This window comes from Xenopus tropicalis, chromosome 9, assembly GCF_000004195.4.
Source record: "Xenopus tropicalis strain Nigerian chromosome 9, UCB_Xtro_10.0, whole genome shotgun sequence".
Lineage (NCBI taxonomy): Eukaryota > Metazoa > Chordata > Amphibia > Anura > Pipidae > Xenopus > Xenopus tropicalis.
Window position 1 is genome coordinate 17,257,842 of NC_030685.2, and position 25,218 is coordinate 17,283,059.

General features: G+C 44.0%; 1 protein-coding gene across 1 annotated transcript; it reads left to right on the plus strand.

Moving 5' to 3' along the window:
- Positions 1 to 5,795: 5,795 nt before the first annotated feature.
- On the plus strand, positions 5,796 to 17,867 carry sox8 (SRY-box 8). The gene is made up of 3 exons (XM_002932269.5): positions 5,796 to 6,553; positions 13,917 to 14,155; positions 16,474 to 17,867. Exons 1-3 carry the CDS (start codon positions 6,123 to 6,125, stop codon positions 17,202 to 17,204), a joined length of 1,401 nt encoding a protein of 466 aa, XP_002932315.2. The 5' UTR covers positions 5,796 to 6,122; the 3' UTR covers positions 17,205 to 17,867.
- The last annotated feature ends 7,351 nt before the right edge of the window (positions 17,868 to 25,218 follow it).

Sequence of the window (25,218 nt, forward strand, 5' to 3'; positions counted from 1 at the left end):
ATAAAAGAAAATGTAAAAAAAAAATTGTGTTGAATATTTGGCTTGATAAATACTCAAAATTCGTGAAAATGTGAATTTCAGGAAAACATCTTTGTTTTTCTTTTTCACTTTTCTACTCAGTTCTCCTTGGAAGTACATCCCCTGCCTCCCCACCTATTGATTGTTAATAGGAAAGAATATATTGCCCCCCCCTTACCAGTTCAGCTCGGAATATTTATCATCTGTGCTGATAAGAACCCTGTTACACTTTAACCGAAATATCCACAGATCTTTCTCCCCCTGGCTTCTGGGTATTTGCCATTTTCTCACAGCCCTGCTTTCCAGACTGATAACCCGGGCAGCTTTGCCAAACAGAGAGATCATAACGGTTAAGCTCCAGTGAGCGGCTGGTGGGTGGGGCTTGGCTAGCAGCAGTGGTACCTGGGCTAGTAGCAGTAACAGTAATGAGCTAGTTGTTCCCAGCAGCTCTCCATCTTGGATCTTGTTTGGCCATCTTTTGTGTGCCAGTGGCACTGCACGTGCTCAGTGAGCTCTGGGGCTGCCACTGTGAAGCTAAGCTTAGGGGTCGTTGGAAATCACAATACAAGTTAGATTATAAATGTCTGAGAAGTTGATGCTGATGCAGAATGCACTGGTTTCTGAGCTGCCATACAATGTGATTCTGAATTAATTACAAATTGGCCTTGTATTGTGACTTTTCCCTATATACAGTATATTGTGAGTCGGTCCCTAAGCTCAGACAATAGCGCATATGTGAATCAGCAGAAAGGAAGATGGGGGGCTACTGGGGGCATCTTTAGGGGCCCAAAACATTATGTATAGCGTTTCCATCTTACGAAGCTTGAGTTCCCCTGTGAGAATATTCCCTCTGTTTGGAAATTGGAGAACGACTGAACGATCCGCTTCTAGAGGCAACAAATCATCGTATTTAGTCTGCACTTTTCAACGTCCGGAGCTGCCGTGCTCTTTCTCGTGCTCGTGGCTAAATATCAGCTTGAGAGAAATGTTAGTTTACATCTCTCTAATAAACCTAACTTTTAACCCCAAGAAGTAACCATGGGTGGGGTGACTATGTACCAAACTGGGCTGCATGTTACAGTGACAGGGGGAAGCTCTTGCTTATCCTTCATCAGTGTGGCAGTGAGACCTATAAAACCAGGGTTGGACTGGGGGGTGCAGGGTCCAACGGGGGTGCTGCCCCAGGGGCCCCGCCACACAACCTAACCTCCGGCAGGGGCCCCTGACATCTTCCACTGAGCGTGGCGCAAGTAAGTGAAACGCGTCAGGGGAGGAACACCAGCGCCGGGGGAGCCCGGAGTCCCGGCAGCCCAGTCCGACCCTGTATAAAACCCCCAGGCTGCACTGCTGATCCACTCTGGGGAGTTCTGCTCCTTTCAGTGCATTTGGTGCAGCCATGCAGCGCACATCTGACTTATTTACTCTGCCTAGCCCTGCAGTATAGAGGTGTGGGTTATATCTTTAAAAATGTATTTTTATTGTAAGCCAATATAGAACACAAGCTGCATTGCAGAACTGTAAGCACACCTTGTGTCTCAACCCTTTCTCCTTGTAGATTGTAAGCTCTTTTGGGCAGGGCCCTTTTCACCTCGCTTTATATGTTACTCTGTATGTCCAATGTATGAAACCCACTTATTGTACAGCGCTGCGGGATATGTTGGCGCTTTATAAATAAATGTTAATAATAATAATAATAATAAGCAGGGTCGGACTGGGGCATAGGGGCCCACCAGGGTTGCAACCTCAGGGCCCTCCTTACCACATCTTCCCCCCCCCCCCTTTTCACTGCTTCTCCTCCTGGGGAGCAGCCTTGGCCATTGGGCAGGGAAGTGGGGGAGAGGGGTTGGTCTGGGCATGGAAATAAGGGAGAAGGAATGGCCCAGGCAGGGGAGCAGGGAAGCTGGGGGTCCAAGCAGGGGAGTAGGCAGGGTGGGTTTGGGCCCCTGGGGCACCGGGAAAAAACCTTGTGGGTCCCAACGGCCCAGACCCGATCCCCACAGGGTGCTCCCCCAAACCGCCAGTTTCCTTCCCAGACAGGCTTATGGTAAGTTTCACTTACGTGCGATCAGGGGAGGGGGTCGGATGGGTGGTGGGGGTGGTGTGAAGGCCTCTGCGGGGGCCCATTGGGGGGTGCAGGGGTCCCTGAAGCAGTAGCCCCAGTGGACCCTGCACCCCCCAGTCAAACCCTGGGAGCAGGCTTGGGTCGGTGGGGCCGGGACCCATGAGGGCTGTGTGGGGACCACAGCGGGGATCCCTTGTGGGGGTGCGGGGACACTGCAGTGGCAGCCTCGGTGGGCCTTGCACCCCCAGTCCAACCCTGGGGGTGCAACCCTTGTGAACAGAGCAACTTAATTGAAAAAAACATCAAGAGTAAGAACAGTAGAGATGGGAGTAAAATTCAAAAAGTCATTTATTAGGACAAAAGCCGAACGCATTTTGTGCCTTACAGGACAGTTATTCATACTTACTCATAAGCAAGTGCCCCATAAGGCACAAAATGCGTTCGGCTTTTTTTGTCCTAATATTTTAAATGTCTTTTTGAATTTTACTCCCATCACTACTGCTCTTACTATTTATGGTTTCTGCAATTAAGTTGCTCTGTTCCTAATTATTAGTAACCCCTAGACTAGGGGCTTATTGCAAACTGGCACCATCTGCTGTATAATATATATAATTTATATTATATAAAGACTATTACCTTTTTCTACTGTATTAACCTCATAGCAGAGATAATACACCATTTGTACCTTTTTTCACATAAAACACCAAACCCCAGGGGCCCCTACATAGCTTGGGATCTGTTATGTTACCAGCCACATGTAGGGCAGATATTGTGTATAAAATGTACTACTTTCCCCATCTTTATACAGCCGACCAATGGTCATACGGCTCAAGCCCAATGCACATTTCAGCTGAGAAGGGGTTAACCCCCGTGGCACTGGGAAAGCGAGAATGGCAGAGTGTTCCTGCTCTTGCTGGGTATCACCAGGCCCTGCCGCTTTATCTTCCAGAACATTCCACTGGCTGGAACACAATATCCACGTCCATGGAGCGGCTTGTTCTGTGCACAATCTGGATCTGTGCTCCTACCTGCGGATCTGGGGGTGGTTCTGGATGCCGTATGTATGCGCTGCCCCCCCCTGTCCCAGTGCGGTTACACAGGGACATGAAAACCATGTGGCACTGGGGTGGGTGGCACTGCCAAAAGCTTTAAAGGAACACAAGCATGAAAAATATCAGTACAATGGGTAATATTTTTCAAAAAGTTGCCTTTGTGGTTGCTTGTGGGAATGGTGGTTGTGTTGGCATACTTTCCCTCACACAGCAACCATTCAGTCATGCTTTATGGCTGAGATTCAGTCTACCTTTATTACTGCATTCAGTTACAGTAGTCACAGGTCCCTACCTGAAACCCATTGTGTACAATGTAGATTATAGCAAGACCAGGGGCAGCTGAAGATGTTTTTGGTTGGGGGGGCTAGGGGAGGGGGAGGATTTGCACCCCCCCCCCCCCCCAGTTCCGATGAGCAAGACTCTGAATCTTAATCAGCAGTGATGAAGCTAAGAAAGCTCAGCAAGGCAAAGGAAATAACTCCACAACGGCTGGAAAATATATCATTTTTATATTTAATAAGAGGAGACTATAGGGCAATAATTAGGGCTGGTTTTATGACAAAGCAGAGAGGCAATTAAGACAACAACAAACAAACAAACAAACAACATAATCTATTGTGTAACAATTGCAGATATGCTCAGAGTATCCATTAAGGATGTTCAGCCTGGGGCTCTGAGCTCCCAGCATCCCACTACTCACTGGGGGTGTATGTGCAGCAGTGGGGGCAGCCATGGATATCAGGGGAAGCAGCCACAGTTATTTAATGAGGTTCCCTCCTTCATGGAACAAACAGCGCCCTCCAATGGCCAAACAACATAATAACGCTGCTTTCTCAGTGTGGCCAAGCACATTCTCTCATTGCTTGCTGAGGAACTAGAAAGGGTATTTTTTTTACATTAAGGTGTCTGCAATCATGTTCAGCTATTGTACTATTATTATTAGTAGTAACATTTATTTATAAAGCGCCAACATATTCCGCATCGCTGTACATTGTACTATTATGAAGTGTTTAAATAGCCAAACAGAAATCTGTAGCGGCCACAGCTGGAACATCCTTTCTGGAGTACGCCGACACAGCAGCCTTTAGGGGGCGCAAGCAGGGCAAATGCCCCCAGGGTCTACTCTCATTGCATCCAGAAAGAAAGAAGAAACTACATTTTGTATATGTCTTTATGAGGCTAAATCTCTGCAATAATATATATAGTAAGGCATGAGAGTGTTAGAAGGGGCTGCAACTGTGGGATATTGTGTATAGTAAGGCAAGAGGGTGTCGGGGGAAGGCACTGTAACTGTAGGACAGTAACAATGCAGCATTATTATTATTAACTTTTATTTATAAAGCGCCAACATATTCCGCAGCGCTGTACAATAAGTGGGTTACATACATTGGACATACAGAGTAACATATAAAGCAATCAATAACCGATACAAGAGGGGAAGAGAGGCACTAGACATTATATAAGGCTAGTAATTAGTGTATTTTGTCACCGGGCGTGTTTTCCGCATTTCGCTATTTTTTATGAGACTGCCTCAAATATTCGCCTTGACAAAAATTCACTGAATGAGGAAAAAGCTGCAGTCGTGTCAAAAAAAAAGTTGTGGTTGCTTAAATGAAATCACGCGGTTTTGCTAATTTCTTTTCGTTTTGTGAACTTTTCAGCAGCGAAAGGGACAGATTCGCTCATCCCTATATAGGGCTCATTTGTGAAAGACGCTCTGGTTATGGCTAAATCATTGTAAGGCTCCTGGATGTCATAAATCAGTGTAAAGCTCTGTGTAACTATATGAATACAGACCAGGACTGGCAGCCTATAGGGTCTGGCAAACACCAGAGTGGCTGCTGTAAGGGTGAACACACACAGAGCTACTTAGTAGCAGCTACTTGTCACAGCTACTAAACACCAGAAAATCCCCTGCCATAGACAATACTGAGAATTGCCTCTGCTAAAACACACGAAGAGACAGTTATCAGTAAATGATCAGCATTCTGTAAATGATCAGTCTATTTCTGTAGCCATGACAAGTAGCTGCTACTAGTAGCTCAGTGTGTCTTCACCCTACAATGCCATAGACAGTCACTGTTTGTTGGGCTGGTGGGGGCTGTTTGGGCCTCTGTTTATATTAAATGTCAGGGTTTATTTTGAATATTAGATGGAACCTGACTATATCATGAAGATCATGATCTGTCAATCATCAGTCTCTCTATTTACTTTCAATTTGAGCCACACTGTCACTATAGGAAGTACACCTGGGTAACACAGCTTAATGCAACTCCATTAGTATCCAAAACACTTAAAAATCTATATCAGTCTACTGATAAAAAAAAACACTAAAAAATCCCAAGATCGTCCAGACGCGCATAATTTTGTCGCTGCCCCGGTCGCATCTGCAGAGATCCGTACACAACGCTACAGAATTGTCCGTATCCCTATTCTCTCTATTAACCCGTACAGTTCCGCGCTTAGGGGCCGATGATGATGATGGCGGGTTCCTTTTCGTTGTCGATCACAACATTTCTGCGCACAAACCCACGTGTGAAAACACAGCGCTACAAAGTCGCTCCCTTTCAGCCCAGCGACACCCCCCTGCCCCCCCAGCCGGCGGGCCAATGGCAGGAGATGGGCGGACACTCGCTGCGCATAAGTACTTGGCACTTGCGACTTTTCTCCATACAAACTGCACTGCTGCGCAGGGAGCTGTAGTCTGGCCGCTCTGTGAGGCTTCTCCTCCCCTCATACAGTCGCCACAGCCAGTGATCTGGGCTCCCACTAATGACTGGATCCCCTTTAGGAGCTGACAAATCCAGACCCCCCCAGGACTAAGTTCATTGACTCTGGAAATCGCTGCGAGTGTTGGAGCTGTGCTGCCGCTGCGCCTCTGGACTGATCCCTCTCCGGTGATTGCGCACCCATTGCCTGTTTTACGCACGGTGCCAACCTTGCGCGCATTTTGCGCGCTGCTCCCCCTCAGCCCCAAGCCCGGCTCCTCAATGCTGAACATGAGTTCGGAGCAGGAGCACGTCCCGGAGCCCCCCTGCAGCCCCACTGGCACTGCCAGCTCCATGTCTCACGTTTCGGACTCAGACTCGGACTCCCCGCTGTCCCCGGCCGGCTCGGAGGGGCGCGGCTCCCACAGACCCCCGGGCATCTCCCAGCTCTCCAAACGGGACGGGGAAGAGACCATGGACGAGCGCTTCCCAGCGTGTATCCGAGAGGCAGTGTCCCAGGTGCTGAAGGGCTACGACTGGAGCTTGGTGCCCATGCCAGTCCGGGGCTCCGGGGGCCTCAAGGCGAAACCCCACGTCAAAAGACCAATGAACGCCTTTATGGTGTGGGCACAGGCGGCCAGAAGGAAGCTGGCAGATCAGTACCCACATTTACACAATGCTGAGCTTAGCAAGACCCTGGGCAAGCTGTGGCGGTGAGTATCAGTGCCAGGCACCAATGTGGGCATCTACTAGTTGGCATTCACTGTGCCCCTAAATGGGTAGAAAGGAAAACATGAAGGCACCCCTAATGCTGTATTAAAAGGCTGCATTTAGGTGAGGTTACATATTGATAGCTTGTATTTATATGAGGCTACTTTTTATGATTTTTAATGACTACCTGAGGCTATTTTACTTCTTCTAATAGTTCTGTGCTACAAGGTATGGCTTTGCCTTTGCTTACAGCAGCCCCAACCTGTGGGTCAGGAACCCTTTTGGGGGTGGAACGACTTTTTCACAGGGGTCGCCTAAGACCGTCGGAAAACACATATTTCTGATGGTGGTAGGAATAATTTTATGGTTGGGGGTCGCCTAGACCGTCGGAAAACACCTATTTCTGATGGTGGTAGGAATAATTTTATGGTTGGAGGTCGCCTAAGACTGTCGGAAAACACATATTTCTGATGGTGGTAGGAATAATTTTATGGTTGGAGGTCGCCTAGACCGTCGGAAAACACCTATTTCTGATGGTGGTAGGAATAATTTTATGGTTGGAGGTCGCCTAAGACTGTCAGAAAACACATATTTCTGATGGTGGTAGGAATAATTTTATGGTTGGGGGTCGCCTAGACCGTCGGAAAACACCTATTTCTGATGGTGGTAGGAATAATTTTATGGTTGGAGGTCGCCTAAGACTGTCGGAAAACACATATTTCTGATGGTCGTAGGAATAATTTTATGGTTGGAGGTCGCCTAAGACCGTCGGAAAACACATATTTCTGATGGTGGTAGGAATCATTTTATGGTTGTGGGGTCACCACAACATGAGGAACTGTAATAAAGTGTAGATTGTAAGCTCTTTTGGGCAGGGTTCTCTTCGTCTCTTGTATCGGTTATTGATTGCTTTATATGTTACTCTGTATGTCCAATGTATGTAACCCACTTATTGTACAGCGCTGCGGGATATGTTGGCGCTTTATAAATAAATGTTAATAATAATAATAAAGGGTTGCGGCATTAGGAAGGTTGAGAAGCACTGGCTTAAAGAGTCACTAGCCCTTGCTCATATAAACTAAGGCAGAATGTGGAGTCTCGGATGAGGATCTAGTTATCAGCACCCCCTGCCCATTCCCCCCTTGTCAGTACAAAGTGGAAGTTTCCAGTTTAAACGTAAATGACGGGTTGGAATTTGCTGCTCCGTAGTAGTCTTGTTTGTGGGTTCCACTGTGGGTTCCTTTCCTGGGTAACAGCCGAGTCCCAGGGGTTGTCATGTTTGGAACGTTGAATTAATTGCTCGCGGTGATTCATCATTCAGTGTTAATGTGACAGCCCAGCCCTTTAACCAGGGCTCCGTGCCCGATGCTTGTCTGCTACACGGTTAGTAAATAGCCTGCTTCGTTTTTATTCCGTCGGCCAAAAAGTTTCCATTCAATTTAGGGGAATATTGTTTCGGTTGGTACTAGAGCTCATATAAATGCAGCAAGTTTAATAATATTATACATTTCTAATCATTGATACAATCATTTTGGAAACAAGGGGGGTGGCTCCCTAATGTGTTTTATATGAATGGCCTAAATAATATCAGCTAATAATAAGCTGTGACTTATTTCAGCCTTGAATCCAATTTACCTAAAGTCCATTTATTTGTTAAAGGGTAAGTGCGACAGCAGTATGGCAAGTCGGATGCATCTTGGATGGCCGAGGTTGGCTACAGGGTTATTTAGCTAAAGTTTTTCTTAGTCCCAAGTAGGGTTTATAGTATTTAGGATTAATCCCTGCTTGCTTTAGGTTAGCCTTTGTACCATGCTGTGCTTGTCTTGTACAAGAGCTGACAATCACTGGGGAAGAACCAATAAGGGTAGTTCAATCTGTTTGTGCCGTAACCACTAGTTATATGAATCCAATTATCCATCAAAGCTATCCAATTAATAAAGCATTTCCTCAAACAAATCTTGAAAGTTCTAAAGGTTTATCTTCTCTCTACTGCCCATTCCTTGCCCACCATTAAAGCCGTTAGGTGACATATATTATATATATATATATTAGAAATGACTAGATATCGGCCATTCAGTATTTTATTAGACACCATACGCCCCTGGAAGTAAAATATTTCCACTCCCTGTTCTTATTGTCGGCCCTCGCCATAGGGTGTTGTCCGCACCTCCCCAAGGTCAGGTCCCATGATGGGTCGGAACGCTCAAGGGTGCGGGATGTGCTTGGAAACTTCCAAACGAAGGGTAAATAGAGCGGCCAAATTCAGAATTGTACTTTGCTTTGCACTTCATGTCGGCCATAATTATACGTTATCTCTGAAAATGACATTTTTTTGCTGCCAGAGTAAAGACTTCCATGGTAATATTAAATCATTATATATCCAAAATGATTTATACAATTAAACTTTCAAATGTAGTTTTTAGGACAATGGACATTTATTGATCCATGTGCCGTCTCTTGGAAGTGCAATAAATTTAGTTAGGTTTTCCCCAAAAAGTCCCTCCCCCATAGGTGAGACTTGGAGATGAGTTAGCTTGTCCTTTATATAAACCTTTTGTGCACTCCAGATCCTTGTACAGAGACACCAGGGGATCTACCCAGCGGTGTGTCAAAAATAACTTCTGCTCAGGCCTGCGGGACTCATTATGAAATGGATATGGGATATTTCACTTATGTTGGGAAGGTACTTGGGTTAGAACCTTTGTGTGTGTGTTTTTTTTTTTTTTAAAGAACACTCTGAGTTGCTGCAGCACATGTGATAAAGACATTGCAGTAGCCTCCCACAGAGTGACTGGTTACCTCTTTTCTGCTGGCAAACACACAGATACATTTAGAGTTGTCTTTGGGAGGGGGTTGAAAAAACAGCAGTTTCTGGCAGAAGGAATGTAGGAAAACTTGGTAATATTGGGCCAAGCAGGCAGCACATCAGCTCCTGCAGTAGCTACTATACTATACCTAGCAGGTATAGTAGGGAGAGATGGTGCCTATAGTAGCAGTGGGGGGATAATAGCCTCTGGGAAGGGACTGGGGCTGTGGGATAGCAGGTATAGTAGGGAGAGATGGTGCCTATAGTAGCAGTGGGATAATAGCCTCTGGGAAGGGACTGGGGCTGTGGGATAGCAGGTATAGTAGGGAGAGATGGTGCCTATAGTAGCAGAGGGATAATAGCCTCTGGGAAGGGACTGGGGCTGTGGGATAGCAGGTATAGTAGGGAGAGATGGTGCCTATAGTAGCAGTGGGGGGATAATAGCCTCTGGGAGGGGAATGTGGCTGTGGGATAGCAGGTATAGTAGGGAGAGATGGTGCCTATAGTAGCAGTGGGGGGATAATAGCCTCTGGGATGGGACTGGGGCTGTGGGATAGCAGGTATAGTAGGGAGAGATGGTGCCTATAGTAGCAGTGGGGGATAATAGCCTCTGGGAAGGGCCTGGGGCTGTGGGATAGCAGGTATAGTAGGGAGAGATGGTGCCTATAGTAGCAGTGGGGAGATAATAGCCTCTGGGAAGGGACTGGGGCTGTGGGATAGCAGGTATAGTAGGGAGAGACGGTGCCTATAGTAGCAGTGGGATAATAGCCTCTGGGAAGGGACTGTGGCTGTGGGATAGCAGGTATAGTAGGGAGAGATGGTGCCTATAGTAGCAGTGGGATAATAGCCTCTGGGAAGGGACTGTGGCTGTGGGATAGCAGGTATAGTAGGGAGAGATGGTGCCTATAGTAGCAGTGGGGGGATAATAGCCTCTGGGAAGGGACTGGGGCTGTGGGATAGCAGGTACAGTAGGGAGAGATGGTGCCTATAGTAGCAGTGGGGGGATAATAGCCTCTGGGAAGGGACTGTGGCTGTGGGATAGCAGGTATAGTAGGGAGAGATGGTGCCTATAGTAGCAGTGGGGGGATAATAGCTTCTGGGAAGGGACTGTGGCTGTGGGATAGCAGGTATAGTAGGGAGAGATGGTGCCTATAGTAGCAGTGGGGGGATAATAGCCTCTGGGAAGGGACTGGGGCTGTGGGATAGCAGGTATAGTAGGGAGAGATGGTGCCTATAGTAGCAGTGGGGGGATAATAGCCTCTGGGAAGGGGGCTGTGGATAGCAGGTATAGTAGGGAGAGATGGTGCCTATAGTAGCAGTGGGAGGATAATAGCCTCTGGGAAGGGACTGTGGCTGTGGGATAGCAGGTATAGTAGGGAGAGATGGTGCCTATAGTAGCAGTGGGAGGATAATAGCCTCTGGGAAGGGACTGTGGCTGTGGGATAGCAGGTATAGTAGGGAGAGATGGTGCCTATAGTAGCAGTGGGAGGATAATAGCCTCTGGGAAGGGACTGTGGCTGTGGGATAGCAGGTATAGTAGGGAGAGATGGTGCCTATAGTAGCAGTGGGAGGATAATAGCCTCTGGGAAGGGACTGGGGCTGTGGGATAGCAGGTATAGTAGGGAGAGATGGTGCCTATAGTAGCAGTGGGGGGATAATAGCCTCTGGGAAGGGACTGGGGCTGTGGGATAGCAGGTATAGTAGGGAGAGATGGTGCCTATAGTAGCAGTTGGGATAATAGCCTCTGGGAAGGGACTGTGGCTGTGGGATAGCAGGTATAGTAGGGAGAGATGGTGCCTATAGTAGCAGTGGGGGGATAATAGCCTCTGGGAAGGGACTGGGGCTGTGGGATAGCAGGTATAGTAGGGAGAGATGGTGCCTATAGTAGCAGTGGGGGGATAATAGCCTCTGGGAAGGGACTGTGGGGGGGGGGCAGCCTCCATAATAATAATCTGATCTCTGGCAAAGTCAGTTATACTCTAGGCCACACCACTCAAGACAGCCCTGAATACATTGCCAACCTAAACAGTGTTCGCTTGATCCGCCAGCAAACTGTTAAAAGATTAGGTTCTTTAAGTTCTTTAAACAATGTAAAACTGCTCTTGCCCAGTCACAAGACAGGACTTTGCGCTTTCCCATAAAACTATATTATATGCAAAGCAGCTTTTCCGTGGTTGCAAGTTGCATGTTGATCAGACAGTGCATTATATTTGTACATGTGCCAGAGAAACCCAATAGGGAAATATAAAGTAAAAAAAAATTGTAAATGTAAAAAATGTCTGGTAAAGTGAGGGTAAAAAATGTAGTAAAACAGCGTCTGATTTCTGTGGGCGGTTCGACAAAAATGAGTCCTAATCCCAGTTATGTTTCATTTTCTGAATGTATTTCTGCTATTATGTGGTTAAATTTAATTGAAACAAATATTGTTTATAGTTTTATTTAATTATCGAACAGACGACAGGCGAAAATGTACGTTTCTTGGATTCATTTCCACCCAAATATTTTTATTGCACAAATTATTGTCATTAAAAACGCAGACTCCGAACAATAGTGCAGTCGTTTCAGACACATTCGAGGGTCTGAGTGTATTTATATACTTGGATAATTTGTATTTAATTAATCAGATATTTTAAAAAAAATTGCTGTTGATGGCAAACGGTTTATTTTATTCCCCATCATTTATAGAGTATATTGACCATAAAATAGACGACATTCTCTCTCTCTTTCCCTCTCTTTATATACAAATGTGTATATTAAGAACAGAGAATAAGAACAGAGAACATTTTTGGAAGGTTTATTTGTCGTAGAGCTGGTGACAGAATAAATGATAAATATATAAATTGTATTTTTTTACCATATAAATAGAAGAGATTAGTTGCTACCCCGTGATTGGTTGTTACTGAGTGATGAGCCACTTGCTATTGGCAGTTAGTTTTTGGGTGTGGATAGTTCTGGTGTTCTCCTATGCATACAGTACAGGTATGGAATCCCTTATCCGGAAACCCGTTATCCAGAAAGCTCTGAATTACGGAAAGCCCGTCTCCCATAGACTCCATTTTAATCAAATAATTCAGAATTTTAAAACTTATTTCATGGTTAAATGATTCCCTTTTCTCTGTAATAATAAAACAGTACCTGTACTTGATCCCAACTAAGATATAATTACCCCTTATTGGGGGCAGAACAGCCCTATTGGGTTTATTTCATGGTTAAATGATTCCCTTTTCTCTGTAATAATAAAACAGTACCTGTACTTGATCCCAACTAAGATATAATTACCCCTTATTGGGGCAGAACAGCTCTATTGGGTTTATTTCATGGTTAAATGATTCCCTTTTCTCTGTAATAATAAAACAGTACCTGTACTTGATCCCAACTCAGATATAATTACCCCTTATTGGGGGCAGAACAGCCCTATTGGGTTTATTTAATGGTTAAATGATTCCCTTTTCTCTGTTATAATAAAACAGTAACTGTACTTGATCCCAACTAAGATATAATTACCCCTTATTGGGGGCAGAACAGCCCTATTGGGTTTATTTAATGGTTAAATGATTCCCTTTTCTCTGTAATAATAAAACAGTACCTGTACTTGATCCCAACTAAGATATAATTACCCCTTATTGGGGCAGAACAGTCCTATTGGGTTTATTTAATGGTTAAATGATTCCCTTTTCTCTGTAATAATAAAACAGTACCTGTACTTGATCCCAACTAAGATATAATTACCCCTTATTGGGGGCAGAACAGCCCTATTGGGTTTATTTCATGGTTAAATGATTCCCTTTTCTCTGTAATAATAAAACAGTACCTGTACTTGATCCCAACTCAGATATAATTACCCCTTATTGGGGCAGAACAGCCCTATTGGGTTTATTTCATGGTTAAATGATTCCCTTTTCTCTGTAATAATAAAACAGTACCTGTACTTGATCCCAACTAAGATATAATTACCCCTTATTGGGGGCAGAACAGCCCTATTGGGTTTATTTAATGGTTAAATGATTCCCTTTTCCCTGTAATAATAAAACAGTACTTGTACTTGATCCCAACTAAGATATAATTACCCCTTATTGGAGGCAAAACAGTCCTATTGGGTTTAATTAACGTTTAACTGATATTTTAGCAGACTTAAGGTGTGGAGATCCAAATTACAGAAAGACTCCTTATCCTTAGCATTCTGGATAACGGGTCCTATACCTGTATTAGTATTAGGAAATCTCTATCCCTGTTGTAGTTTGTTTCACCCATTCATTGGGGTTGGGGGAGACAGGCAACCTGTCTATAAAAGTGTAATAATTTGTACAATAAAAATATTTGGGTGGAAATGAATCCAAGAAACGTACATTTTCGCCTGTCGTCTGTTCGATAATTAAATAAAACTATAAACAGTGTAGGCTGGTTGAATACATACAGAACTGGAACATGGGAAGTAGGACCGTTGCCCTTTGCTTAGATAGAAGCAATGATTCTTCAGGCAAACAGTTTGGATAACAGGTTTATCCATTTTATCTTCTTGACGTGCCCAACCCACTCATGTAGATTTTTTATTTCTCCAGTTTACTGAGTGAAAATGAAAAACGTCCCTTTGTGGAGGAAGCCGAGAGACTGAGAGTGCAGCACAAGAAAGACCATCCCGATTACAAGTACCAACCACGGCGAAGGAAGAGCGCCAAGGCGGGCCAAAGCGACTCCGACTCCGGAGCAGAGCTGGGGCTTCACGGGGGCTCCCAGATGTACAAGAGTGACTCAGGAATGGGGAGCATGGGAGAAAATCATCTGCATTCCGAGCACGCAGGTAATTAGCTTGATGGGTTCTTGGGGTCCTGGTATTAAGCTGGCCGTGCACATTGAGATCTCCTCACTTGGCTAGGTCAACAGTTGCGTGGACCTCTGCCTGATTTTCCACACCTGCTAAGGGGAGGCTTATTGATGGCCAAAAAGGCATACCAAAAGAAATTCATTTAGAATAGTCTGATAGCATCTTCTTCAGTAAAGACAGAATTAATATAAAGGAGGGCAAAAATCACAAACCCCTCCCCAAAATATTAAGATCTTGTGAAACCTTGGTGCAATATATTGTATCTATGCAGTAAGCAGCATCAATGGAGTAAGCAGCATCTATGGAGTAAGTAGTATATATGGAGTAAGCAGTATCTATGCAGTAAGCAGTATCTATGCAGTAAGCAGTATCTATGGAGTAAGCAGTATCTATGGAGTAAGCAGTATCTATGGAGTAAGCAGTATCTATGCAGTAAGCAGTATCTATGCAGTGAGCAGTATCTATGGAGTAAGCATTATCTATGCAGTAAGCAGTATCTATGGAGTAAGCAGCATCTATGGAGTAAGCAGCATCTATGGGGTAAGCAGTATCTATGGAGTAAGCAGTATCTATGCAGTAAGCAGTATCTATGCAGTAAGCAGTATCTATGCAGTAAGCAGCATCTATGGAGTAAGCAGTATCTATGCAGTAAGCAGCATCTATGGAGTAAGCAGCATCTATGCAGTAAGCAGCATCTATGGAGTAAGCAGCATCTATGGAGTAAGCAGTATCTATGGAGTAAGCAGTATCTATGCAGTAGGCAGTATCTATGCAGTAAGCAGTATCTATGGAGTAAGCAGTATCTATGGAGTAAGCAGTATCTATGCAGTAGGCAGTATCTATGGGGTAAGCAGTATCTATGGAGTAAGCAGTATCTATGCAGTAAGCAGCATCTATGGAGTAAGCAGTATCTATGCAGTAAGCAGTATCTATGGAGTAAGCAGTATCTATGGAGTAAGCAGTATCTATGGAGTAAGCAGTATCTATGCAGTAAGCAGTATCTATGCAGTAAGCAGTATCTATGGAGTAAGCAGTATCTATGGAGTAAGCAGTATCTATGGAGTAAGCAGTATCTATGCAGTAAGCAGTATCTATGGAGTAAGCAGTATCTATGGAGTAAGCCGTATCTATGCAGTAAGCAGTATCTATGCAGTAAGCAGTATCTATGGAGTAAGCAGTATCTATGGAGTAAGCAGTATCTATGCAGTAGGCAGTATCTATGCAGTAAGCAGTATCTATGGAGTAAGTAGTATCTATGCAGTAGGCAGTATCTATGCAGTAGGCAGTATCTATGCAGTAAGCAGTATCTATGGAGTAAGTAGTATCTATGCAGTAGGCAGTATCTATGCAGTAGGCAGTATCTATGCAGTAAGCAGTATCTATGGAGTAAGCAGTATCTATGGAGTAAGCAGTATCTATGCAGTAAGCAGTATCTATGCAGTAAGCAGCATCTATGCAGTAAGCAGTATCTATGGAGTAAGCAGTATCTATGGAGTAAGCAGTATCTATGCAGTAAGCAGTATCTATGCAGTAGGCAGTATCTATGCAGTAAGCAGTATCTATGGAGTAAGCAGTATTTATGGAGTGAGCAGTATCTATGCAGTAAGCAGTATCTATGGAGTAAGTAGTATCTATGCAGTAGGCAGTATCTATGGAGTAAGCAGTATTTATGGAGTGAGCAGTATCTATGCAGTAAGCAGTATCTATGCAGTAAGCAGTATCTATGCAGTAAGCAGTATCTATGGAGTAAGCAGTATCTATGCAGTAGGCAGTATCTATGCAGTAAGCAGTATCTATGCAGTAGGCAGTATCTATGCAGTAAGCAGTATCTATGGAGTAAGCAGTATTTATGGAGTGAGCAGTATCTATGCAGTAAGCAGTATCTATGGAGTAAGCAGTATCTATGGAGTAAGTAGTATCTATGCAGTAGGCAGTATCTATGCAGTAGGCAGTATCTATGCAGTAAGCAGTATCTATGGAGTAAGCAGTATATATGGAGTAAGCAGTATCTATGGAGTAAGCAGTATCTATGGAGTAAGCAGTATCTATGGAGTGAGCAGTATCTATGCAGTAAGCAGTATCTATGGAGTAAGCAGTATCTATGGAGTAAGCAGTATACTAACGTTCAGATTAGGTGACCTTTCCATTTCCCATTGGTAGCAGTATAAATACTGCCCACCTTTCATTTTCTTGAGGGTCTTAAAATTGGCCATTAGAACATATGATACCAAATGAAAAGCAGTTCAGAGTTTTTTTTTTTAAATCTTTCTCCTTGTTTTGTGTCCTGCCATTAGGTCAAAACCACGGACCTCCAACTCCTCCCACCACGCCCAAGACTGACCTCCATCATGGCGGCAAGCAAGAGTTGAAGCATGAAGGCAGGAGGATGATGGAGAGTGGGCGGCAGAACATAGATTTCAGCAATGTGGATATCAGCGAACTGAGCAGCGAAGTCATCAACAATATAGAAGCCTTTGACGTGCATGAGTTTGACCAATATCTTCCCCTTAATGGCCACGGGCCTATTCCTGCTGACCATGGGCAGAATGCAACAGCGGCACCCTATGCGTCCTCGTATACCCACGCGCCCGGAGCCACCGCAGCCCCCGTTTGGTCGCACAAGAGTCCCTCTACTTCATCTTCTTCTTCCAGTGAGTCCGGTCAACAGAGACCCCACATCAAGACAGAGCAATTGAGCCCCAGCCATTATAACGACCAGTCTCAGGGGTCACCTACCCATTCTGACTATAATACCTACAGTGCCCAGGCATGTGCCACCACCGTGCCAAGTGCTACAGTGCCCACCACTTTCCCCAGCTCCCAATGTGACTACACGGACCTCCCAAGCTCTAATTATTACAACCCATACTCCGGTTATCCATCCAGTCTCTACCAATATCCATACTTCCATTCGTCCCGGCGGCCTTATGCTACACCTATCCTCAACAGCTTGTCCATCCCACCCTCTCACAGCCCCACCTCCAACTGGGACCAGCCTGTCTACACAACCCTGACGAGGCCTTAAACGAGTTTTTTCCTTGAGTGAAGTGACTATAACGCCATAATAAGGTCTCTGGTAGCTGAACTTCTTCCAGAACATATGCACTATGACGGAGCGGTGGGAGACGCAGTGCCAGTTTCTAAGTGCCTGCTGATAAACTGAGGATTTTTTTCTTTTCTACTCTGAAACGGGGTGATGGGCCTTCGAGGCTTCCCCAGAAATGAATTTGGAAATCTATATTTTATGGGCTGTGACATAAGATGAAGGGGAATTCTCCTACATGAAGACTTTGAACAGTAGGTGCCAAAAAGCTTTGCCGTTTTATGCGACGTGAAACCAGACCAACGATTCTGATTCTGACCAATTTCTACATTTCCAACAAGTCCGTTTCCAACAAGACAAGAGGTTCGACCAATGATGTTGCCTTTGGGTTACTGTTGTAGTATTCCCTATCTGATGGCATTATCCAGCATTGCTCCCAAAACCCCAATGGCCCCCCCCCCCCCCAGTGACTGTATCTGGGCTCCGGCGAGGAATTCCTACAACTTTTCCCCTTTCTCGTGCCTCATGGTTTTTTTTGTTTGACTACGGAGAGTCCCATTTCCATGGAATTTTCTAAGCAATGTTTTAAACTGTAATTAACATTTTTTTTTTTCCTAAATGTCCTTATAGTTTTAAGAGCGGTTTAAAAAAAAAAAAAAATTATATATATATAAATATAAATATTTATGTTTCCGTATTAGAATTGTTTAATGACTTTATTTTTGGAGAAAGGCGTTGTAATTAATGGAGAGGATTCATTTTCATTTATTCCCGATATTGTGCTTCCTACATTCTTTTTTTTTTTTTCCGGAAAAAAACAACAAATTCTGTTATTTTTGATATTTAATAAGAAATCTAAAGGGCTAAAGGCAAAGTTCACATTTATTCCCCCTAAATATAAAAATATATATTGGCCTGGAATTACTGGTGAAGTGGATTTTTTCAAATGAAGGAGAATTTTTACTTTATCCAAAAATTGGAAACAAAATTAAATACAGGTATGGGACCTGTAATCCAGAATGCTCGGGACCTGGGGTTTTCCAGATAAGGGATCTTTCCGTAATTTGGATCTCCATACCTTGAGTCTACTAAAAAATTAATTGCCTCCAATAAGGATTAATTATCCCATTATCCAGAATACTCGGGACCAAGGGTATTCCGTATAAGGGGTCTTTCCGTAATTTGGATCTCCATACCTTGAGTCTACTAAAAAATTAATAAAACATTAATTTAACCAAATAGGATTGTTTTGCCCCCGATAAAGGGTAATTATATCTTAGTTGGGATCAATTACAAGGTATTATTTTATTATTATTTTATTATTACAGAGAAAAAGGAAATCAGTTTTAAAATTCTGAATTATTTGATTAAAATGGAGTCTATGGGAGCCAGGCTTTCCATAATTCAGAGCTTTCTGGATAACGGGTTTCCGGAAAAGGGATCCCATACCTGTACTGTTTTATTATTACAGAGAAAAAAGGAAATCGTTTTTAAAAATGAGAATTATTTGGGAGACGGATTTTCCGTAATTCAGAGCTTTCTGGATAACGGGTTTCCGGATAAGGGATCCCATACCTGTACTGTTTTATTATTGCAGAGAAAAAAGGAAATCGTTTTTAAAAATGAGAATTATTTGCTTATAATGAAGTCTATGGGAGACAGATTTTCCGTAATTCAGAGCTTTCTGGATAATGGGTTTCCGGATAACGGATCCCATACTGTAATGGTTATTTTTTTTTTTTTAATTGGCAGCAACAGGATAGAAGGATAGAATAAATGTGTCCTCATTGTAGAAATACTCTTAGTGAACAAAATAACCCCGAATATTCTTATTAAGCAATAAAACGTTGAAAAATGTATTTAAAGACCAAACTAATTATTTTGTGAATTTTAGCCCAATATAAATCTGCTTTTTTATAAAAAATAAAATAAAAAACATGTGACAAGGGACCAGTCTCTCCCCGGAGATCCTTAACACTAAATCCATCTCTCGATTTGTTGAAATATTTCGATTTTGACTAATATTTGTTTATTTTTTTCGTTTTATTTTTTTATTTCTCCCGTTTCATTGTATGCTGAGCATATAATAACGTCTGTTTTATCATCAACTTGTGCCTTTTTAAAAAAAATATATATATATATATTAAAAAAAAAAAAAAGAATGGAAAATTAGAAATTATTTTTTTTTTCTATTTTTTTCTTACTATTGTTTTTCTAAAAAATTGTTCTCGGATCAGAATTCTTGTGACGCGTTTTATGCGAAATACTTTTCCCTGCAGATTCTATTTTTTTTTTTTTCTGTTCGAGATGTGAGTCCATTTGTAGCTTGCCGCTGTTTGTTGTTTTTTTTTGTCATTAAGCAAAAGCTAACGTTTTTTTGTATATGCTATCTTTTGAGAAAATTAAAAAATGGCTTTTTATCAAAATTGCATTGAGTCTGTCTTCTTTATACTAAAAAAGTCACTTTTTAAAAAAATGGTAAAGTCTTATAATGGAAAACTATACCCCCAGAATGAATACGTAACCAATAGTGATGATCGAATTTTTTCGCCAGGCATGGATTCGCAGCGAATTTCCGCATTTCGCCATTGGCAAACTGCTTTGCGAAACCTCAGTGAAAATTCGCAGCGCGTACATTTTTGCTTTGTTGCGTGTCAAAAAAGGGGTGGGCGCGTCAAAAAAAGCACGGGAGACAAAAAAATAGACGTGGGCGACAAAAAAGACGCGGACGACAAAAAAACAGCTGTGGGCAACAAAAAAAATGTGCAACAAAAAATTGTTTCGCTAATTTTTCGCCGTTTCGCGAATTCTATGGCGAAGCGAAACGGGACAGATTCGATTATCACTATTAACCAACAGTTAATATTATGTTGACCTATTAAAGAATCTTACCTATATATATATATATATATCAGTAAATATTGGCCTCTTACATCCTTTCCTTGAGCCGCCATTTTGTGATGGGCTGTGTGTTCCCTCAAGGATCACATGACCAGTAGCTATGGGCGAAATAATTCGGCAGGCATGGATTTGCAGCAAATTTCCGCATTGGCGATTTTTTTTCGCGAAACAGGCGGCAAAATTCACTGCGCATCAAAAATTGCCTCCCCCATCCCCCGCAGGTGTCCTCACCGCGCCCCTCACCCTACATCCTCCCTTGAATGTGTGTAAGTGAAACGCGTCAGGGGAGGACCCCAGCAGTCGGGGGAGCGGTAACAGGGATCGGGTCTGGGCCGTAGAAAAATTGGGCAGAAAAAAGTTGCGTGGGTCATTCTTTTTGACGCGTACAATAATTTTCTTTAGATTTCGCCATTTCGCAAATTTTTTGCTTATTTTTAAAAAAGATTTGCGAATTTTTCGACGAAGTGAAACGGGACAGATTCGCTCATCACTAATGACCAGAAATAATGCAGCTCTAACTGTAACAGGAAGTAGTGTGGGAGTAAAAGGCAGAACTCTGTCCATTCATTGGCTGATGGGGCCTAGCATGTATGTGTGCCTTGGCTTGTTTGTGTGCACTGTGAATCCTATGATCCCAGGGGGCGGCCCTTAATTCTCAAAATGGCAGTTTTCTATTTAGGATTACCCAATGGCACATACTCCTAAACAAGTATATTTTTCTGAAACTGGTTTATTTAGATAAAGCAGAGTTTTACATGAGCTGTTTATACAATATATTTTTTAGAAACCTACATTGTTTGGGGGGTATAGTTTTCCTTCAAATTGCCCTCTTTAAACTTAAAAAAAAAAGTAACTTTTTTTTTTTTTTAAATCTTAAATTCTTATTCCAAATACAATCAATCTGCAGGCAGTAAATTAGTTCCAGGAACGTCTACAAGTGGTTCCTACTGGCAAAGCGCTTACAACTGTTGCAGTATATCAAGAAGGACTTTGGATTCGGCTATAAACGCTATCTGCGGTCGAGCCGGATGCCAGAGTTTTTGATGGAGGAACGTTTTTATTGCATGTGTTCTAAAAAAGTTTAACTGCATTGTAAATTCGGTAGATTTGATTGCAGAATTCCGTCTCTGAGTTTTGTCTGCCTGGCTGATATTAATTTGAAAAAACAACCGTGAAACCATAATACTGAGTGTGGGAGCAGCCTAGTCTGACCCGAGTCTGCACGGAGGTGGAAAATAGATGTCAGCTTGCCTCCTTGCCGGAGAAATTGCTCACGGTGCAAAACGTTAGCTCTGTGGCCTCAGGCTCTGCAGTTACGTTCCCATTAGGAGAGTGGCGGCTGAAGGTGGGTGGCATGATGGCTCAATGGTTACACCCCACCTTAGTGTTGGGGTCCTGGATTTGATTTTACCCTTCCCCCTATCTGCCTGGGGCTTTTCCCTATTTTACCTGTTTCTGCGTGGGGCAGGGTCAGACTACCTGGAAAAAAACCCGGTCCCTAGTGGACCCCAGCAGCAGGCCCGGATTTATGGAGAGGCCACAAAGGCCCGGGCCTAGGGCAGCATGCCGCCCCGCCACAAAAAAAAATTAAATTTGGCTCCCATACGGAGCAGTTGGGACCTCTCCCCACTGCTCCATATGGGGGGGGGGGGGCACTTTCGCGCATGCGCACTGGGGGGGGGCGCGCTTTCGCGCATGCGCACGGGTGGGGAGGGGGCGACCGACAGAGGCGGCCTCGGGGCGGCCAAAACAGAAATCCGGCCCTGCCCAGCAGCCCAGACCCGATCCCTGTTACAGCTTCCCCGGCTGCCAGTGTCCTCCCCTGACGCATTTCACTTACACCCCTGAAGGGGGGGTGCAGTGGGGGTCCCTGCAGGGGGTGTGGGGGACACGGCCGGCAAGGCACCAGTCCGACCCTGGCATGGGGGATACACGGATCTCCTTTCAGATCCCCCCCAAAAAATAGATTGTAAGGTAACTGGCCACCAAGCAAAAATATTGCTTGGCAATCAATTGTTTTGTTGTATGGGGGTCTATTTCAGTTAAGAAGAGAAGCCTGCAATTTCCTTGGAGACATTTCATATGAAGGTTATTGCACAGGTGAAAATAATAGGGGAAATAATGTCGATTTAGGGAGGTTCAGCCCCACGAAAGAGATCAACTGCAATATATTCATATATAATTATAAGTTCTGGCCAAGGAAATAAGGGAGAAGCAATGGCCCAGGCAGTGGAGCGAGGAAGCAGGGGTGGGCCAAGCAGGGGAGCAGGCAGGGTGGAACTGGGCCCCCTGGATACCTGGAAAAAAAAACGGAGGGCCCCGGCGGCCTAGACCCGATCCCTGTTGCTGCTCCCCTGGCTGCCAGTGTCCTCCCCTGATGTGTTTCACCTACACACGTTCAGGGGAGGATGTCAGTTGGCTGGCAGGGGATGCGGCTGGCAGAGCACCTTGGGGGTGCAGGGCCTTTGGGGTGGCAGCCCCAGTGGGTCCTACACCCCCAGTCCGACCCTGACATGGGGGATACTCTGATCTCCTTACAGATCCCCAAAAAACATAGATTGTAAGGGAACTGGCCACCAAGCAAAAATATTGCTTGGTAGTCAATTGTTTTGTTGTATGGGGGTAAAAACTCAGTAAGCTTTATCAGAAAGGTCTATGTAAATACAGCCATAAGCACTCACAGAAATACTGTCAAAAGATTTATGTCTGTTTTCCTGTGCCAGAGACACACAGCTCTCTCCTCTCTCCCCTCTCCTGCTCCCCCCTCCCTCAAGAATACTAAGAACTCACTCCCCCCTTAGGAATGTGGATCTGAGCCAATCAGCAGGAAGCTTCCTCATAGTCCAACTAACTGAGCATGTACAGGGGTCTTGGTCTTGGTGCAGGAGTGAGGCATTATGGGAACTTTCTCTACACAGCTCAGCTCTGCCTGCAGCTTGAGATTAACTCTTTATTAGCCTTTCCTTCTCCTTTAGGAAGAGAAGCATGCAAATTCCTTGGAGAAGGTTCATATGAAGGTTATTGCACCCCCCATGTTCCATAGGTGAAAATAATGTCGATTTAGGGAGGTTCAGCCCCCAAAAGAGATCATATATATATATATATATATATATATATATATATATTATATTCATATATAATTATAAGTTCTCCAATGGAATGTCCTTTGGCCTGGGTTCTTCTCAAAGGTCCAACCTTTGGACAGGGCTAACCTTACTTCATTAAATGGGTGCAGACCCAAGAAAATTCTGTTGTATCAGTCATTCAGCCATAGGTCCAAGAATACCAAGGGCAGCAAATATGTATTGAAACCAAATTTCAAGCTAGGTTTGCAGATTTATCTAGGAGAGCACATGCCCATTCTCCCCAGTTCTCACCTTAGAGTAAGAACCCAGACTCGCCCGCGAAAGCAGTGAGTGCTATCGTGGGCGAGTGAATAACCGCTCCAAAAAAGCCTTCCACTGGCAACAATAGAAGGTGCCGGTGGAAAGCCCTTCGCATTGCTTCTTTAATTTAAAGTTGTGAGAAGTTTCCTCCTGTAGGCAACTTCGGGCGACTTCGAAAACCGAAGTGATGAGAAGGGCTTTCCACCAATGACTTCTATTGTTGCCGGTGGAAAGCCTTTTCGGAGTGATTACTCGCCTATAGTGATGGGCGAAATGTTTCGGCAGGCATGGATTCGCTGCGAATTTATGCGTTTCGGCATCAGTGGATTGTTTCGCGAAACGGATGAAAAAATTTGCAGCGTCCAAAAATTGTCACCGGCGTCAAAATAGAATAGTCGTGGGCATCAAAAGAATAGCCGCGCGACGAAATAATAGCCGCGGGCGACAAAATAATAGGTGCGGGCGACAAAATAATAGCCGCGGGCGACAAACGAATAGCCGTGCAACAAAATAATAGCCGCGGGCGACAAAATAATAGCCGCGGGCCACAAAATAATAGCCGCGGACGACAAAATAATAGCCGTGCGACAAAATAATAGCCACGGGCGACAAAAGAATAGCCGCGGGCGACAAAAAAATAGCCGTGCGACAAAATAATAAGCGTGGGCGACAAAAGAATAGCCGTGCGACAAAATAATAAGCGTGGGCGACAAAAGAATAGCCGTGTGACAAAATAATAGCCGCGGGTGACAAAAGAATAGTCATGGGCGACAATTTTTTTTGCCGTACGACATCTTCGCCGTTTCGAGGATCTTTTGAAAGATTTGCAAATTTTTCGGCGTGAAACGGAACAGATTCGCTCATCACTACTCGCCTACGATAGCGGGTTAGTAACTCGCTTCATGGGTTCTTACCCGTAACCTTCAGGCTGAGCCTGTTGTGCCATTCTATCCATGCTGTAAGTGATGCCATCCTCATTTTGAGACCCTGATTCATGAATAGTGAGTTCCAATTTCTGTTCCTGACACAATGACACTATGGGGCTGATTTACTAACCCACGAATCCGACCCGAATTGGAAAAGTTCCAACTTGAAAACTAACATTTTGCGACTTTTTCGTATGTTTTGCGATTTTTTCGGATTCTTTACGAATTTTTCGTTACCAATACGATTTTTGCGTAAAAACGCGAGTTTTTCGTATCCATTACGAAAGTTGCGTAAAAAGTTGCGCATTTTTCGTAGCGTTAAAACTTACGCGAAAAGTTTCGCATTTTTCGTAGCGTTAAAACTTAAAAGGTGCAAAGTTTCGCGTAAGTTTTAACGCTACGAAAAAAGCGCAACTTTTTGCGCAAGTTTTGACGCTACGAAAAAATCGCAACTTTCGGAATGGCTACGCAAAAATCGTATTGGTAACGAAAAAGCCGCGATAATTTTCCGAAAAAATCGCAAAATACCGATCATTACAAAAAAAACGCAATCGGACGCATTCGGCCCGTTCGTGAGTAAGTAAATGGGCCCCTATGAATCGGGCCTGAGACAATTGTAACTTGCTTTGTAAATAAGGGCTGATCATGTTAGGAAGTAAAGTAGATACTCAGTATTGTTGGATTTAGCCAGTGCCACCTATCTCTAACCTTAAGTCTCACCATATAGGGTGCCGTTAGCTGTGAGGGCTACTGTGCATACAGTTTATTTCATTCTTGTAATGT